Below are 16,843 nucleotides of genomic sequence, written 5' to 3' on the forward strand. Positions count from 1 at the left end.
CATCTTTGGATACTAAGGGGAAATTTAGCATGGCCAATTCTGAATACCAACACATTTACAGTTGCTACACAACAGGTGTGGAGCAGATACACCAAAATGCATGGAGCTCATACTCCGACATGGGAGAAGCAGGTACTCTGACACACGTAGAGTCTGTATCCTGATACATATGGGGCTTGTACCCTAGGATGAGCCGTGGCAATGCATTCAGTGGGCAAGGATATAAACCTAGCAAGGAAAAACAATAATCCCTTTGGAGGTGAAATGAAAATATTTGGAATTTCACATTCAGGTAATATTTATAATAATTGGTGCTAACAGACCAATTCGACTCATTTCGGTGGCACAGTGTTTAGCACTGCTGCCTCACAGTATCTGGGACCCGGGTTCAATTCCTGCCTTGGGTGACAGTCTGTGTGGAGTTTGTACGTTCCCCCTGTGTCTGCATGGGTTTCCGCTGGGATGTGAAGGTTAGGTCGACTGACCATGGGGTTACAGGGATGGGATGGGAAGTGAGCCTCGGGAGAGTGCTCTTTTGGAGGGTTGGTGCCGATTCAATGGGCCGAATGGCCTCCATCTGCACTTGTAGGGATTCAATGGATTTTGCTGTTGGAACCTATTTTCCGCCCGATCGCATTTCGCGATTTCGACGTCAGCCAACGGAGAATCCCGCCCCTTGGACATTACATATTGTTTCCAAGGGTTATAAATTTTCAATGATGGAATAATCACCGTCATTAAAAACTTGCTGTTAAAAGCTTCGAGAAGTGAGCAAGGAAGTATGCAACAAGCCAAGATCACTCTGCCCACTTTATTCATAGATAATACGGTTGTGACTCCGGTATGTAACAGGAGGGCAAAGCTCCTACTGTCTTTTCAAATGTAATTTGAGGACAAGTGCAGAGGAGTAAGATTAAGTGGAGAATGCTTTAAAAGAGCCAGCACAGGCACACGAGGGCAAATGGTCTCCGTTGGTGTTGCACAGCTGTATAAGGTGGGAGGGATGGAGCAGCAACAGAAAAGAGATCCCACTGCTTTAACCCTGACACCATCACTCTTTCAGGTAGGGTCTTCTCCCACCCAATTATCCTGAATACCCTTTGAACAAGTGCATGGAGCCTTATGGAAGATTTCTGGTTTAAAAAACAATTCACCAGAGTCTATACAGAAAAGGCAGGTCTTCTGTTGGGGTAAGGGGCAATCCAGAATTTGCTCACCCGAAATGGCCGTGGATTCTGCGTCCATTAAAATCTTCAAGACAAAGATCAATGGATGTTTCTTGGGTAAGGCTCTCAAACCATATGACAGGTAATCGGAGTGAAGACTTGGGTCAGCCATGATCTGATTGAATGGTGAAATGGACTTGAGGGTGGGTGCAGGACCTGCTTCGGCTTTTACGCCCATTCGCATAACATTGACAGAAAAAACATGACAACTGTATAAAAATTGGCAAGTCATGTTGCAGCTGTATAGAACCTTAGTTCGGCCACACTTGGAGTATAGTGTTCAATTCTGGTCACCACACTACCAGAAGGATGTGGAGGCTTTAGAGAGGGTGCAGAAGAGATTTGCCAGAATGTTGCCTGGTATGGAGGGCATTAGCTATGAGGAGAGGTTGAATAAACTTGGTTTGTTCTCACTGGAACAAAGGAGGTTGAGGGGCGACCTGATAGAGGTCTACAAAATTATGAGGGGCATAGACAGAGTGGATAGTCAGAGACTTTTTCCCAGGGTAGAGGGGTCAATTACTAGGGGGCATAGGTTTAAGGTGTGAGAGGCAAGGTTTAGAGGGGAGGTATGAGGCACGTTTTTTTTTACACAGAGGGTAGTGGGTGCCTGGAACTCGCTGCCGGAGGAGGTGGTGGAAGCAGGAACGATAGTGACATTTAAGGGGCATCTTGACAAATACATGAATAGGATGGGAATAGAGGGATACGGACCCCGGAAGCACAGGCTTGGAGGGCCAAAGGGCCTGTTCCTATGCTGTACTTTTCTTTGTTCTTTGACAGCCATTGTGGAAGATAGTAAGTTGCACCTTTTTATCTGGAGCTAAGCCAACAATCATGCTTTGTGCAGTCAGCGGACTGTTGAAGTGAATACCAATGTCAAGGGGCCATTAGAAAATAACAACTCGGGCGGCACGGTGGCACAGTGGTTAGCATTGCTGCCTACGGCGCTGAGGACCCGGGTTCGAATCCCGGCCCTGGGTCACTGTCCGTGAGGAGTTTGCACATTCTCCCCGTGTCTGCGTGGGTTTCACCCCCACAACCCAAAGATGTGCAGGATAGGTGGATTGGCTACGCTAAATTGCCCCTTAATTGGAAAAAATAATTGGGTACTCTAAATTTAAAAAAAAAAGAAAATAACAACTCCTGTGATACCCCACACTGATCTCTTTATTCTGTGTCAGACGTTGCACTTGTTTTAAACAACATGTGTACATTGAAGCGATATGTTTCACAAAAACAAATTTGCTTTGGAAAGTATTTAAGCGATAGTTAACCATAAACAAAGATTGTTGCAAACTACCGCTATAATTGTGAAGGAATTAAGTGTTTAATATAATTGCCTGAACGAGGGAAGGACACCATTGGCCCACAAAGCACAGGTTCAATTGCACAAGAGTGTTCTCGAGTAGCAGAATTTTGACCTGGCCATTGACAATGTGCAGCTGAACTCAGCTCGACTGCACAACCACAACGTGACTGCCCCTCTGTTGAAAAACTAAGGGGGGGGTGGATGAAAAACTGCAAGTCCTTTGCCGTAGGTGCAGAAGTGGGAAGTGTGTCATGGCCAAACAGCAGTCCTTCATGTTCGTCAGAGCAGCAGTTGGAAAAAGCACCAAACGCAAATGACATCCACAGAGATAATGCCGGTGCTGCTGCATCCAACATTCCCAAGGCGCAGATGGTCCACACTGACATATCTCCTTCAAGCTCAACATGCAGACATATCGGTTCTGTGGTTCAAGCGAACTGTGAAAGAGGTCCAAGCAAACTGTTGTCGATGTTGCTGAGAATGTGCCTGTTATTTGACCTCCAGCTGGTGCTTTCTGTCCATAACATTGAGGACATCGTCCAAAATGGAAGGCCCCAGGTCCAGCTGAAGGGAAAGAAGAGAACCGGTGAGGTTGAGTAGGGTATCCTCTGATGAATTGGCTGTTCCCATCACTCCATACTGCGCGCTGCAGTGAGTGGGCTCTTCCTCCACGTTGTCGCACACTCTAGATTGTCCAATAAAGTTATGTGAGTGATTGACATTGGGTTCCCCGTTCTGTAACACCTTTGGGAACTTCTTCACCTCTCTTCCTTCTGTAATAATGTGCCCATTGCCCCTTTGCTCGTTGTTATCTGGCATGTGTTCCTCGGTAGCTGGGTGGAGCCGAGGAGGTTTAGGAGGGGGTGAGAAATCCTGCTTTGAGACAATGGTCATGGCAGTCAGTAGAGGGAGGGTGAGGGCTTGAGACCCGCCAATGCTGGGCAGTGATATAGCATTCTTCAGCACTGGTGAGGGAGTCTCAGAGAAAGTAGAATTCGGGGTGCTGTTTGCCCGTAAGAATTCACTGTGCCCTCCATACTGGCCAAGCTTTGCCTTGCCTTGATTTCCAGGCAAGAGGTCGTACTTCCCTTGGAGAAATGAAATGTCGCCAAACACGTCGTGCTCCCCCCCACTGCCAATGTGAATGGTATGTCGGAAGTCTCCAAGAGGAGGGCTTATCATGTCGGGGGATAAAATGTCCCTCAGTTTAAATTTCTTGCCTTTCTTGTTGCAGGTTGTTTTCAGGTAAATTGGTGTCTTGGCCGGCATCCCTCAGGCAGTGTCAGAAAAATGTCCAAAAACATCCAATTTTCCACGCAGGTCTGAATAAAAATCCTCCAAGCTCCTTCTCCTCTGTGTCTCGGTTATAAATTATTTTGAAGAGAAGCCAATCACATTGCCAACTTGTGAAACTCTACCAGCTTCGAACAAGAGTCTTGTTCTTCCACAGTGAAGGCAAACATGAGCATGGGCAGCTCTGAACAAAAAACAATGTCCTTCTCAGTGATATGATGCAACAACTGGGTAGACTGGCTCCCTTGAGAAACGCGTGCCGATCTGTGTGAGGAAATCAAACAGATTATTAGCATATACATGGAATGACCCACAATGTATCTGACCATTCTAGCTTGTGGATCAAACTTCATTCCATTGGGGAACGGTAGCACCGTGGCAATGTTACTGGACTAATAATCTCATATCCCAAGCTGATGCTCTGAAGCAATCTGGAATAGAGTGCTAATCTCATTAGAATCACAGAATCACTACAGTGCAGAAGGAGGCCATTCGGCCCATCATGTCTGCACCGACCCTCGGAAAGATCTCCCTACCTGGACCCACACTCCCACCCCCATAACCCCACATAAACTTTTAGGCACGGGGGGGGGGGGCAATTTAAAATGGCCAGTCCATCTAACCGACACATCTTTGATATTGTGGGAGGAAACCGGAGCACCCAGAGGAAAGCCACAGAGACATGGGGAGAAATTACAAACTCCACACAGTCACCGAAAGCCGGAATCGAACCCGGGTCCCTGGCGCATTGAGGCAGCGGTGCTAACCAATGTGCCACTGTGTCGGCCATTAATGATCATGAAACTATGTGTGGTACTTTTAAGATATAATAATAATAATCTTTATTAGTGTCACAAGTAGGCTTACATTATCACTGCAATGAAGTTGCTGTGAAAACCCCCTAGTCGCCACATTCCGGCGCCTGTTCGGGTACACTGAAGGATAATTCAAAATATCCAAATTACCTAACAAGCACGTCTTTCAGGACTTGTGGGAGGAAATCGGAGCACCCAGAGGAAACCCACGCAGACACGGGGAAAACGTGCAGACTGCACACAGAAGTGACAAAAGCCAGGAGCCAAAGCCGGATCCTTGGCGTTGTGAAGCAACCGTGCTAATCGCTGTGCTACCGTGCTGCCCATTACGGTGGTTCAGCATCATTCTTAGAATGCCACAAACAAAAGGAGGCCATTCAGCCCACCATACTTATGCCCCATCCTTGAATTTAGTGCTGCTACACATGCTTCGGCCTCACAGACATGTACTTTTCCAATTCCGTTTTGAACTCCGCTATTAAATCTGCTTCCTCTGACCTTCCAAGCAGTGTGCTCCAAAATGTTGCGTGACAAAGTTTATTTACATCTGGCCTCTGGTTCTTTTGTCAATTATCTTAAATCCGCGTCCTTTATCAACGTCCTGCTGGTAGCTGCCGCGTCTCCACATTTACACTATCAGAGTCCTTCATGATTTTGAGCATCGCCATTAAATCTCCCTTAACTGTCTGTGTTCGGAGGAGAACCACACTGCTGAAGCCCACTCTCTCGCATGGTTACTGTTTGAGTTCAGGTTTTGAAAACATGTGCCCTGTTGGGCTGTGCCGTTGGACAGCTGCACTGTGAAGGGGACAATGCGCCTGAGTGACTCACCACAGCAGCAGGTAGTGATGATTCACAGCACAATTCACCTCAGTCAGCACAAAACTGTTGGAGCTGTAAGCACAGCTGAAACGTAAGCACAGCTGAAACCTTTCCGTGCAGTTTGAAAGGGAGCCATAATATTATCATTAAAAACTTTCAGATTTGACTGACAGGGTAGCTGAAGCAGCCAAACCAGGAATCCGGGGTCTTGAGCTGATCCAGGCTAGGGGAGTGATAGGGCAATTGCACTAATGAGCCCAGGATTTGAAACGGGATTCAAATATAAATTCAGACATGGTTCCTGTTTGTGATTGTTATCCAGTGATTAACACTGCGGTGTGGGAGGAACAGCAATAGGGAGAGAAAGCGAGAATTTGTAACCAATTCAGCCTCTCATGGGCCTCCAAACAGTTGTATTCACTGTTGCAATATTAGTTCCAATTGCAAGGGAGAATGAGGCAATGTTAAATATTGCTCCCTTGCAATAGTATTCCTTCTGTTTTCACTAAGAGACAGCAATATTTAACAAGTTACAAAATAATATAATGGAGACATGGATGCCTATTGGGATCGATTAATATTGAATCAGGGATACACTCAGGGTTGTAAGAGACGGATGTGGACACAGAACAGGATGTTGCTTAAGAAACATGAAGGGAGGGACAAGATCCATCAAAAGCATAAATCCCACCACAGCAATAAACCTGGAATATAAAGCTGGTCTCAGTAACGATGACCATAACAACTATCATGTAAACACCTATCTGGTTCAGCAATGTCCATTCGGGAAGGACATCTACCATACTTACCCACTCTGGCCCACATGTGACTGGAGACCCACAGGAATGTGGTTGACTATTAACTGGCCTCTTAACTGGCCTAGCTAACCACTCAGTTCTCAGGCAATTAGAATGGGCAACAAATGTTGGCATTGCCAGTGATGCCCACATCCCATGAAAGAATATAGACTGTATGCTGTCTGCCTTTAAATGAAACAATACTGTAAGCTTCAATCATTCAACAAGTTTCACATTCTCATCATTCTGCGCAAGGAAACCAGTGGTTATTTTGGTGAAATAAAAACAGGCACTAAATAGATACTGTCTTGGAAGACACATCTGTTTCAAAGTCCAGATTTAGAATGCCATTTTGGGTCTAATTGCTGATTACCATAATTTGAACCAGAAATCTGAGGGTTTCGCACTCAAGTGCCAATTAGATGTAATTTTAATGCATTTGTGGGCTGTAAATGTCCAATGAGTTGCAGAAGCACAGCATTCATTCTCTTAAGTGAGTTTCTGAAAGAATTTCCAGAATAAATGTTGTTAGAGGTTTAGTGATATCTCGAACAAGTGTCTCAGAAAACTTCCACATATGTATCAAAAGCCTGCTTCAAACATTCAGCATAATTGGGTGGTTAAAGGTGTTTCCTCTGCAATGACCAGTTTACTCCCAATCAGTTGGTTGTTGTTAGGTCAAGTGCTGGCCAACAAAATGCCATGCAGTATCATTAATTAGCACTAGCTGCAAGCCTAAGCATCTAATCATCTTAGACGATAAGACATAGTAGCTTTTCGGCCCATCGAGTCTGCTCCGCCATTCAATCATGGCTGATATGTTTCTCATTCCCATTCTCCTGCCTTCTTCCCATAAACCCTGATCCTGTTATGAATCTACGCAGTTCTATGCAATATGATAATATTTATTGTAACAAGTAGGCTTACATTAACCCAGCAATTATGTTACTGTGGAAATCCCCTAGTCGCCACACTCAGGCGCCTATTCCGGTACACTGAGGGAGAATTCAGAATGTCCAAATTACCTAACAGCATGTCTTTCGGGACTTGTGGGTGGAAACCGAAGCACCCAGAGGAAACCCACACACACTCCGCACAGACAGCAACCCAAGCCGGGAATCGAACCTGGGATCCTGAAGTAATAGTGATAACCACTGTGCTACCGCACCACCTATACTACACATCTTCTCTACAGTTGCCACATACCATATACCTTACCCGCTATCGATGTTTATGCATTTTCATTACGTATCCTCATGTATTTATCTCATGTTCTGTTTTCATGTATGGAGCAATCTACCTGAACTGAAAGTAGACCAATACTTTTCACGGTACCTCGGTACACGTGACGATAAATCTAAATCTAATCTAAAAAAAATCTAATCAATTCTTAAAAACGCTCTGTGATTTTGCCTCCACAGCCTTCTGCGGCAAAGAGTTCCACAGATTCACCACCCTTTGGCTGAAGAAATTCCTCCTCATCTCTGTTTTAAAGGATCGTCCTTTCAGTCTGAGGCTGTGCCGTCTGGTTCTAGTCTCTCCTACAAGTGGAAACATCCTCTCCATGTCCACTCTATCTAGGCCTCAGTATTCTGTAAGTTTCAATGAGGTCTCTCTTCATCCTAAACTCTATCGAGTGCAGACCCAGAGTCCTGAACTGCTCTTCATATGACAAGTCCTTCATTCCGGGGATCATCCCTGTGAACCTCCTCTGGACCCTTTCCAAGGCCAGCACATCCTTCCTTAGAAACAGTAACTTCACAGTAACTTTATTGCAGTGTTAATGTAAGCCTACACGTGACACTAATAAAGATTATAAACGGTGCCTAAAACTGCTCGCAATATTCCAAATTGGGTCTGACCAGAGCTTTATACAACCTCAACAGTACATCCCTGCTCTTGTATTCTAGCCCTCTCGACATGAATGCTAACATTGCATTTGCCTTCTTAACTGCCGACTGAACCTGCATATTAACGTTAAGAGAAACCTGTCCTGTGACTCCTAAGTTCCTTGGTGCTTCTGATTTCTGAAGCCGTTTCCTATTTAGAAAATAGTCTATGTCGCTATTCTTCCTACTAATGTGCATAACCTCACAATTGTCCACATTGTATTCCATCTGCTACTTCTTTGCCCACTCTCCTAGCCTGTTCCAGTCCTTCTTCAGCCTCTCTGCTTCCTCAACAGAGCCTGTCATTCTACATATCTTTGTATCATCTGCAAGCTCAGCAACAATGCCCTCAGTTCTTTCTTCCAGATCGTTAATGTATATTGTGGATAGCTGTGGTCCCAACGCTGACTCCTGTGGAACACCACTAGTCACCGGCTGCCATCCTGAAAATCTTACTAATCCTTCAACACCATTCCCAATATGGACTCTTGCGCCTAAACGTGCCGAGCTGAAGTTTCCACAGAATATCTCATCTTTGCCACCTTGTAGGCTCTTTTTATGTCCACACAAAATCACCCACATTATTCCCAATTCCTGTGTTTTGTCCATTGGTGGTCATCAGGAAATATGGCCACATGTCCTGAACTCCCCACAAGTTCACAGTCATCCTCCAGAGTCCTTGGTGGGCTTGTTGTGATTATGCATCTGATTTATAGTCTTGTGATAGACAGATGCTTGGCTATTTGTGTATCTGATTTTCCTCTCGCCTGGGATGTGCTTCAGCCCCAACCATCTTTGGACAATTGAAACTCATGGCACAGGTAGTGACTTTTCGGCCCATTGTCCTTGTGAGCTGTTTGCCAGAGCAACTAATCCCATGGCTCTGCTATCTTCCCATATCCTTGACTCCTTTGCTTTGAGCCTGTTCAGTCCGTTATTGTTATGCTTACATATCTGATTCATACATTGAATATTGAAGCAGGAGGAGGCCATTCGGCTCTTCAAGCTTGCTCCATCATTCATTATGTTTATGGCTGATCATCGTGTTCAATACCTTGATCCCATCTTCCTCTCATACCCTTGATCCCTTTAGCCCCAAGATCTGCATGTAATTCCTTCTGGAAATTACACAACGTTTTGGCCTCAACTACTTTCTGTGGCAGTGAATTCCACAGATTCCCCACTTTCTGGGTGAAGAAGTTTCTCCTCACCTCAGTTCTAAAAGGTTATCCCTTATCTTCAAACTATGACCCCTAGTTCTGGACTCCCCCACCATCGGGAACATTATTTCTGAATCTACCCTGTTCGAATTTTATGGGCGCGATTCTCCGAAATGGAGACAGAGTGTTTGCGCTGTCGTGAACACCGTCGCGTTTGACGATGGCGCGAAACGGGCGCGGGCACTATCAATTGTGGGAGCCAGCACAGCGCTGGAGTGGTTCACGTCGCTCCACCCTCCCTTCCCGGCGGAAAATGGGCACTGCGCGGGGGACTTCCTCAGCGCGCCGGCCCCGACCCAACATGGCGTGGGAGTTCAGGGGCCGGCCGCGTAATAAAATAGGGCCGGGGCTGGAGAGGCTGGATCGCCGATCGGTGGGTCCCGATCGCAGGCCAGACCCCATCGGAGCCCCCCCCCGGGTGAAGGAGTGCTTTTCCCCGCCCCACAGACTGCCCCCCCCCCCCCCGACCCTACACGCAGAGTTCCCGCCGGCAATGACCAGGTGTGAATGGTGCCGGTGGGACTCTGCTTTTTCTGTGCGGCCGCTCGGAATTTAAGGCAGGAGAATCGGCGGCCTGGCAGCAGATAGCGGCCCGTGATCAGTGCGCACCGAATGCGCCGGCGCAAATGGCACTGATTCTTCGCTCCTCGGAGAATCGCCTGCCGGCGTCGGACTGGCACCGCAGGAAAAAATGGCACAAACGCCGATTCTCCCATATAGTGCGGCAAGGAGAGAATCACACCCCAAAAGTTTCTATGAGATTCCCCCCCCTGACTCTCCTAAACTCCAATCAATATAATCTTAGCCGATTTAGTCATGCCTCAAATGACAGTCCCGCCATCCCAGGAATCAACCTGGTAAACCTTCGCTGCACTCCCTCCATAGCAAGAACATCCTTCCTCAGATAAGGACACATAAACTGCACACAATACCCCTGGTGTGGCCTCACCAATGCCCTATACAACTGCAGTAAAACATCCCTAGTCCTATATTCAAACTTATCGCTCTGAAGGCCAACATTCCATTTGCCTTCTTTACTGCCTGCTGTACCTGCGCACTTATTTTCAGCGACTGATGCACGAGGACACCAAGGTCTCGCTGAATATCCACCTCTCTCAATTTACACCCATTCAAATAATAATCTGCCTTCCTATATTTGCTAATGAAGCAGATAAACTCACATTTATTCACATGATACTGCATCTGCCATGTATGTGCCCACGCACTCATCCTATCCAAATCACACTGAAGAATCGCTGCATTCTTCAGAGTGTAAGTTCTCAAATGTTTTTGATTGAAGGATCACTTTTCAAATGGGGTTGTAATTATGGATCCCCATCTAGATTGTAAATACTCCATAAGAGTGATGTGTGTAAAGAGCGTTTTAATAATGTTTTTACAAAAACAGGTATTTGCTTACAGATATCAGCGAGGTGGGTATATCTGCTTTTTGCTGCAGTCTGAATTTCATTCCACAGTCCCTGAGATGTGACAGCAGGCCACCCTGTGCTATACCTGAGGTTATCCCAACTCAGTAGTTCAAATATTGGCCCATCTAAGAGTCAGTACTATGGAGATAAGAGTTTCATTCTGTGAACACTACGTTGATATCTAGAAGAATAGTTATGTTTGATGGGAGAGGAGTGACATATCTCCCAGTCCATCAAGCCAGTTTTCCTGGCAAAGTTCTGTAAGTCAGGCTTTTCACCTGGTAATCGAAAAAGGGTCTTTGTTATAAAAACAACAGACATCTGCTGCATGACAAACCAGTGAGGAAATGGGTTGCCTCATGTACTGCCTGGCACAGACGAGAAGGAGAAGAGGAACAGGAACAGGAAGGAACTTGCACATTTCCACTCCTCAAAGGCGGGTGGTGCTTAAACAGAGACTCAAAGGCTCCTTAAGTTCCACTTTTCCAACTGGCTCTTTGCATCACCTGGTTTCCATTGAAGGGCCAACAGAAAGAAGCTCCTGTCTCTCAATTTTCAGCCTCTGCTGATCAGGCCCCACAAAAATTGGATCCTGGGTTAAGTCTGATGTTCAGAGCTTCAGACCGGCAACACAAGCTTCTGAATGTAAGGATGTTTGAGGGGAAGGAAGGAAAGGTGATATCATTGTGATGCAGTGTACAGCTGGATAGTCATAATGGATCAGTGGTGAGAAGAGGGCATAAATCAACTACAACTGATGTGGGATAATGTAATACGCAAAGATTTTTTTCAACTGTTTAAATCTTTAGTTCACCTTTCTCTTCCTGATGGTTGGGCAATCCCAGTGGTTAACAATCCTGTGAAAATTTAATCAAAGGTCAGAGGGCGAGATCTTCCAGCTGTTCACACCAGCGGGATTTCCCGACGGAGCGAGGGGCTGTCCACAATGGGGAACCCCATTGGCTGGCTGGTGGGACGGAGGATCCCGCGGCCGGCGTGGGCACGCCGCACCGTAAAACGGATGCGGCGGGACGGACAATCCCGCCCCTTGCCGCCAGCCAACAGCAGGCCGCTTCCCGCCACCGAGAAATACGCCTCACGCAGGTAGTCCAGAGAATCTCACCCAGAGACACAGGCAAGAAACAGCTATCCAGTCATCAAAGCATCCCATCGGCCTGTCTTCGAGCATTCCCAACAACATTTGAACTCACCCTTAATCTTTCCCAAGCAAATTATTTGATCGTTCATGCAAAGAAGCCTGATAAATGTTAGAACATAGAACATAGAACAGTACAGCACAGAACAGGCCCTTCGGCCCTCGATGTTGTGCCGAGCAATGATCACCCTACTTAAACCCACGTAACCCGTATACACGTAACCCAACAATCCCCTTACACTACGGGCAATTTAGCATGGCCAATCCACCTAACCCGCACATCTTTGGACTGTGGGAGGAAACCGGAGCACCCGGAGGAAACCCACGCACACACGGGGAGGACGTGCAGACTCCACACAGACAGTGACCCAGCCGGGAATCGAACCTGGGACCCTGGAGCTGTGAAGCATTGATGCTAACCACCATGCTACCGTGAGGCCCAAGTACTATTCTGAAAGTACTATGAAATAAATAAGGACACATATTATATTAAGAGCTGGGAACTAATTGTTACATGCATATATATCCTGGGGTATCACATCCACTGTTGCACCGTAGTCACATGCCCAGTGACAATGTCTCAGCTCACTGGCTACTTGGAGGAGCTGAAATAAATACACTGGGATGAAGTTCCAGCATTTGAGTTTTAAAGTGTGATGATTTCTAACTTATGGGAACCAGGAGACTTAACAGGGACCCAATTTAAATCAAAGAACCATCAAGAAGGCCATTCGGTCCATCAAATCTGCACCAGCAATAACTGACATGTCTTTGACTAACCCAAGCTCTAGAGCATATTATTATTCCCAATGCCCTTTTTGCTGCAAATCCGCCAGTTATCCCATTTGGGGAGGAATAATCGACTCTGGGACGGCTCAAGAACGTGGAGAGACCATTGACATCTAGCAGGGGTTTTTCCGTTAAAATGTATTGAAAATAAAGCCTCTCACATTAACGGTGACCCAAGTACAGTCACACAAGTTGTGTAACTCTGGTTAGGAATGATAACCAGTGCACCTTATATCTGCGATTCAGCATGATGTGAAAAGAAGCTAGCTTCTCACATTTAGCCGGCAGTCCAGCTCAGCTCAGCTCTGTGGACAGACAGAAGCAGATGTCGCCGGAGCGTTTTGCAGCATTTTCTGCTGATCTTTCAGATTCCCAGCAGTGTGTCTGTCGCAGATATAAATAGAGCTCATTTTTAAACCTTTTGACAGGGATTGCGCACCCTCTTTCGGACCAGCGATTAAAGGGTTAATCTAATTGAGCCATTGATTCCAGCCCGTCCCTGCGCAATACCTACAACATATTCAAAAAATACAAAAACATCATTTAGCCGAGGCTTTAACTTATTGTTTTCTGTATTTCGCAACATTATTGCCACCTCTTTCAGCCGAGCTGCCGGCTCAGGGTTAGTGATCTGAGGGGAGGCTGACAGACTCGGAGCCGCTTTTACCTCAACACAGATCTCCAGCTGACCAGACAGAACCGAGCGGCAGCTCCTAGAAAGGGAAGCGAGGTGAATATAAAAATCGACACTTACAGGTTTCCTCCCCCACAGCCTGGGCCGATTGATGCTAAAGTCTCTGCCGCTAACCTGCCGATCCGTCCACCGGAGAGAGGGAGATCCCCATTTTGGGTGGGCGCGCCAAGTAGCCGAAGATCAAAACCCCCAGGGAGCGACCTCTGGGCAGCGTGTCTGTGTGTGTGTGTCCCTGAACTTCGGGCTGTGCTCAGGGTGTGTGTGTGTGCAGTGTGTGTGTGAAGAGAGTGGCAGCTGGCCAGATGTTGGAGCCACGCTTGCCTCCTGTCAAGCCCGGTGTCCACCTGTGTTTGCCTGTCTGTCACATCCACACCAGTTGGGAGCAGGCCCTGTCTGTCCGTCCCCTTCCCGCTGGTGCCCAGCAGCTGGGGTGGGGTTGGGAGGGCTGAGGGAAAGTCCTTCTGCGCCTTTGCCAATTGGCTGACAATAGGAGGGATCAAAATCTGGGGCGATTTACTGCAGGCACCTTTTGATTTCAACTTGTGCAACATATAGGGCGCCTGTTAAATCTATACATTATAGTGGGGGGGGGGGGGGGGGGAGTGAAGCTGGTGCAGTGAGCAATAACGCTTCAGCTCAGCTCTACCAGTGGGATGGGTGCAGGAACTGGGGAGCACCCACCGAAATCCTGGAGCTCTGGGCTGACCGGATCACATAACGAGTCTAGAATTAAAACAACTGGAAACCATGGATCCGCTCAAAAATCACTTGAAACAGAAACGTGCGTGCATTCAGAATAAACTCGGCGTGAATCTATAATCACGTATTCAAGTCAGCTGAAAGCAGAGTAATATTTGGCTGTTCGAAATCCATTCCGGGTTTTCCAAACGATTCGAGATTCCAGCTCCCCTCCAGTGTTTATATAGCCAACAATATATTTGTACTGTGGCGATGAGCTGGGCTAATGGAACAGCTGAAGTGCTCGGTAGAAACGCAGACAGATACAATCGCACTAACGTACGTGGAGTAGCATAGCGTGTCCAAGAAAACGTTAAAATAAGTCCACAATGGCTAAAGGAGTGGAGGTGAATGTAATTAGATCAAACTCAACCTGTCAAACCCCCAGCTAACTGCTCCCAGAATAAAAAGGGCGGTGCTGGTTTTAGATTGGAAGGACTGTAAGCAGCCTATAAGATTCATTTAAGTGCATCCTCAAATATTATAATAATAATCTTTATTGTCACACGTAGGCTTACATTAACATTGCAATGAAGTTGCTGTGAAAAGCCCCTAGTTGCCACATTCCAGCACCTGTTCGGGTACACAGAGGGAGAATTCAGAATGTCCAATTCACCTAACAAGCACGTCTTTCGGGACTTGTGGGAGGAAATCAGAGCACCCGGAGGAAACCCAGGCAGACACAAGGAGGACGTGCAGACTTCGCACAGACAGTGACCCAAGCGGGAATCAAACCTGGGACCCTGGCGCTGTGAAGCAACAGTGTTAATCAACCGTACTGCCCATGGCATTACACCTGACAACATATTGCATTGATATGGTGCCTCCAATATAGGTCCCAGGTGCGTTGCAATAAGCAAGCTCAGCTATCGTTGAGTTACAGAAAGAAAAATGTGCATTTTTGTAGTGCCCTCATATCATCAGGATACCTCAAAATACTTTGCAGCCAATGAAATATGGTTGAAATGTGATCACTGCTGTAATGTAGAAAGCTTGCAGCGAATTTGAACCCATTATGCTCCCACACAGCAATGTAACAATGACCAGATAATCTGCTTTAGTGATAGTAGTTGTAGGATAAATATTGGCCAGGACACCGGCGATATGTTCGCTGAAATAATGCCGGAGATCTTTTAGAACCGCCTGAGAAGACAGATAGGTCTTTGGGTTAATATCTCAACAGTTAGATATGGTTATGGGTTTTTAGAGATACTTAGACACTTTGTCAGCACCATCTGCCATGAATATCATATATGAAAAATATTTAAATGTAAATGCATATAAATTATCTGGATTAGTGCATCAAAACAAGGCATACTATAAATGTACTCTAATAATAACTAAGTTTAAATCAGAATGTTATGAAGTGACCTCTACAGAAGGAGTAAGAACTGCCTGGCAGACAGATTAGTAGAAATGGAGATATCATGATTCACTCAGAATGAAAATGGATGCTAAGCAGGAAGAATTTGTCCACTGGTGAGATGAGTTTGATAGCCTGAATAACCCTTTTTCATCCTTGTCTCTTTATTTTATTCTTCCATCACTAAAATGGGTGGTACGATGTCATGTGAGAGTACCTTTAAGAAATGGACGTTTAAGCAATGTACCTTTAAGAAATAGAGCAGCTCATATTACTGAAGTGATGTCAGAGTGCGGGTGGAGCTGGGTTTTTAGCTCAGCCATTTTGCAGTGTTTAGGTTTCAGTTTTGAGAGAGAGCAGCTGAAAAGTGCCTGGCTGGTTTGCTGAGAGCTGTTTGAAAGGAAAAGCCAGTTTTGAGGAAAAGAGCTTGGGTGTGTCTGTGTTTGCAGTAAGCTGGATCTGCCGTGATCTTTGCCAGGAAATATTATCTCTGAATGATTTGGGTGATTTAAACTCATAATATTAATGTCTTTAACCTGATGTGTTTCTGTTTAAAGGTGTTAAGTCTTTTGGAGGTTTGAAGGAACATTTTGAGGGATTATTTAGTGTATTATTTTCGGGGTTATCTTTGAAGTAAGGGGTGGTAAATGATCCAATGTTTATTTAAAAAGGTTAAGTTGAATTCATGGAATAAACAGTGTTTTGTGTTTAAAAGCCCACGTGTCCATAATTGCAATACCACACCATGTGCTTCAAAAGCAACAATACATTAAAGGGAGAGGTTGGTTGAACTCTATGATACATTTTGGGGTTCTGAAAATGCTGCTCCCATAATAACGATAGGACAATGGTTAGCACTGTTGCTTCACAGTGCCAGGGACCTGGGTTTGATTCCCAGTTTGTGTCATTGTCTGTGTGGAGTCAGCACGTTCTCCCCGTGTCTGCGTGGATTTCCTCCGGGTGCTCCAGCTTCCTCCCACAAGTCCTGAAGGACATGCTTGTTAGGTGAATTGGACATTCTGAATTCTCCCTCGGCATACCCGAACAGGCGCCGGAGTGTGGCGACTAGAGTGTTTTCACAGTAACTTCATTGCACTGTTACTGTAAGCTACTTGTGACACTAATAAAGATTATTATTATTAATTCACCACAAACTTGGAACTTTATGTGGACTGGGTATTTTTGATATAAATGTAACAGCTTTAGAAAGATTTAGATCTACCTGTACTGTTCTGAGTCATAAAAGACCAACATATCCTAATTAGAGCTCAATCATAGTATTTGTTTCTCAGTATCCTT

The 16,843-nt window shown here is 45.9% G+C and overlaps 1 protein-coding gene across 2 annotated transcripts; it reads right to left on the reverse strand.

The window, feature by feature from the left end:
- Positions 1-2,378: 2,378 nt before the first annotated feature.
- cdc42ep3 (CDC42 effector protein (Rho GTPase binding) 3) lies at positions 2,379-14,260 on the reverse strand. Of its 2 annotated transcripts, none has more exons than XM_038799090.1 (2): positions 14,125-14,260; positions 2,379-4,095 (listed from the first exon to the last, which is right to left on the reverse strand). In XM_038799090.1, exon 2 carries the CDS (start codon positions 3,805-3,807, stop codon positions 3,028-3,030), a length of 780 nt encoding a protein of 259 aa, XP_038655018.1. In that variant the 5' UTR covers positions 3,808-4,095; positions 14,125-14,260; the 3' UTR covers positions 2,379-3,027. The 2 variants fall into 2 exon arrangements, with proteins under 2 accessions (XP_038655018.1, XP_038655017.1); XM_038799089.1 differs by lacking the exon at positions 14,125-14,260 and adding an exon at positions 13,504-14,044.
- Between the last annotated feature and the right edge of the window lie 2,583 nt (positions 14,261-16,843).

This window comes from Scyliorhinus canicula, chromosome 6 (assembly GCF_902713615.1).
Source record: "Scyliorhinus canicula chromosome 6, sScyCan1.1, whole genome shotgun sequence".
In the NCBI taxonomy this organism is placed as follows: Eukaryota; Metazoa; Chordata; class Chondrichthyes; order Carcharhiniformes; family Scyliorhinidae; genus Scyliorhinus; species Scyliorhinus canicula.

Bases quoted from the DNA above. Each gene is read 5' to 3' on its own strand.
- cdc42ep3 (XM_038799090.1), bottom strand. From the start codon at position 3,807: ATGCCGGCCAAGACACCAATTTACCTGAAAACAACCTGCAACAAGAAA.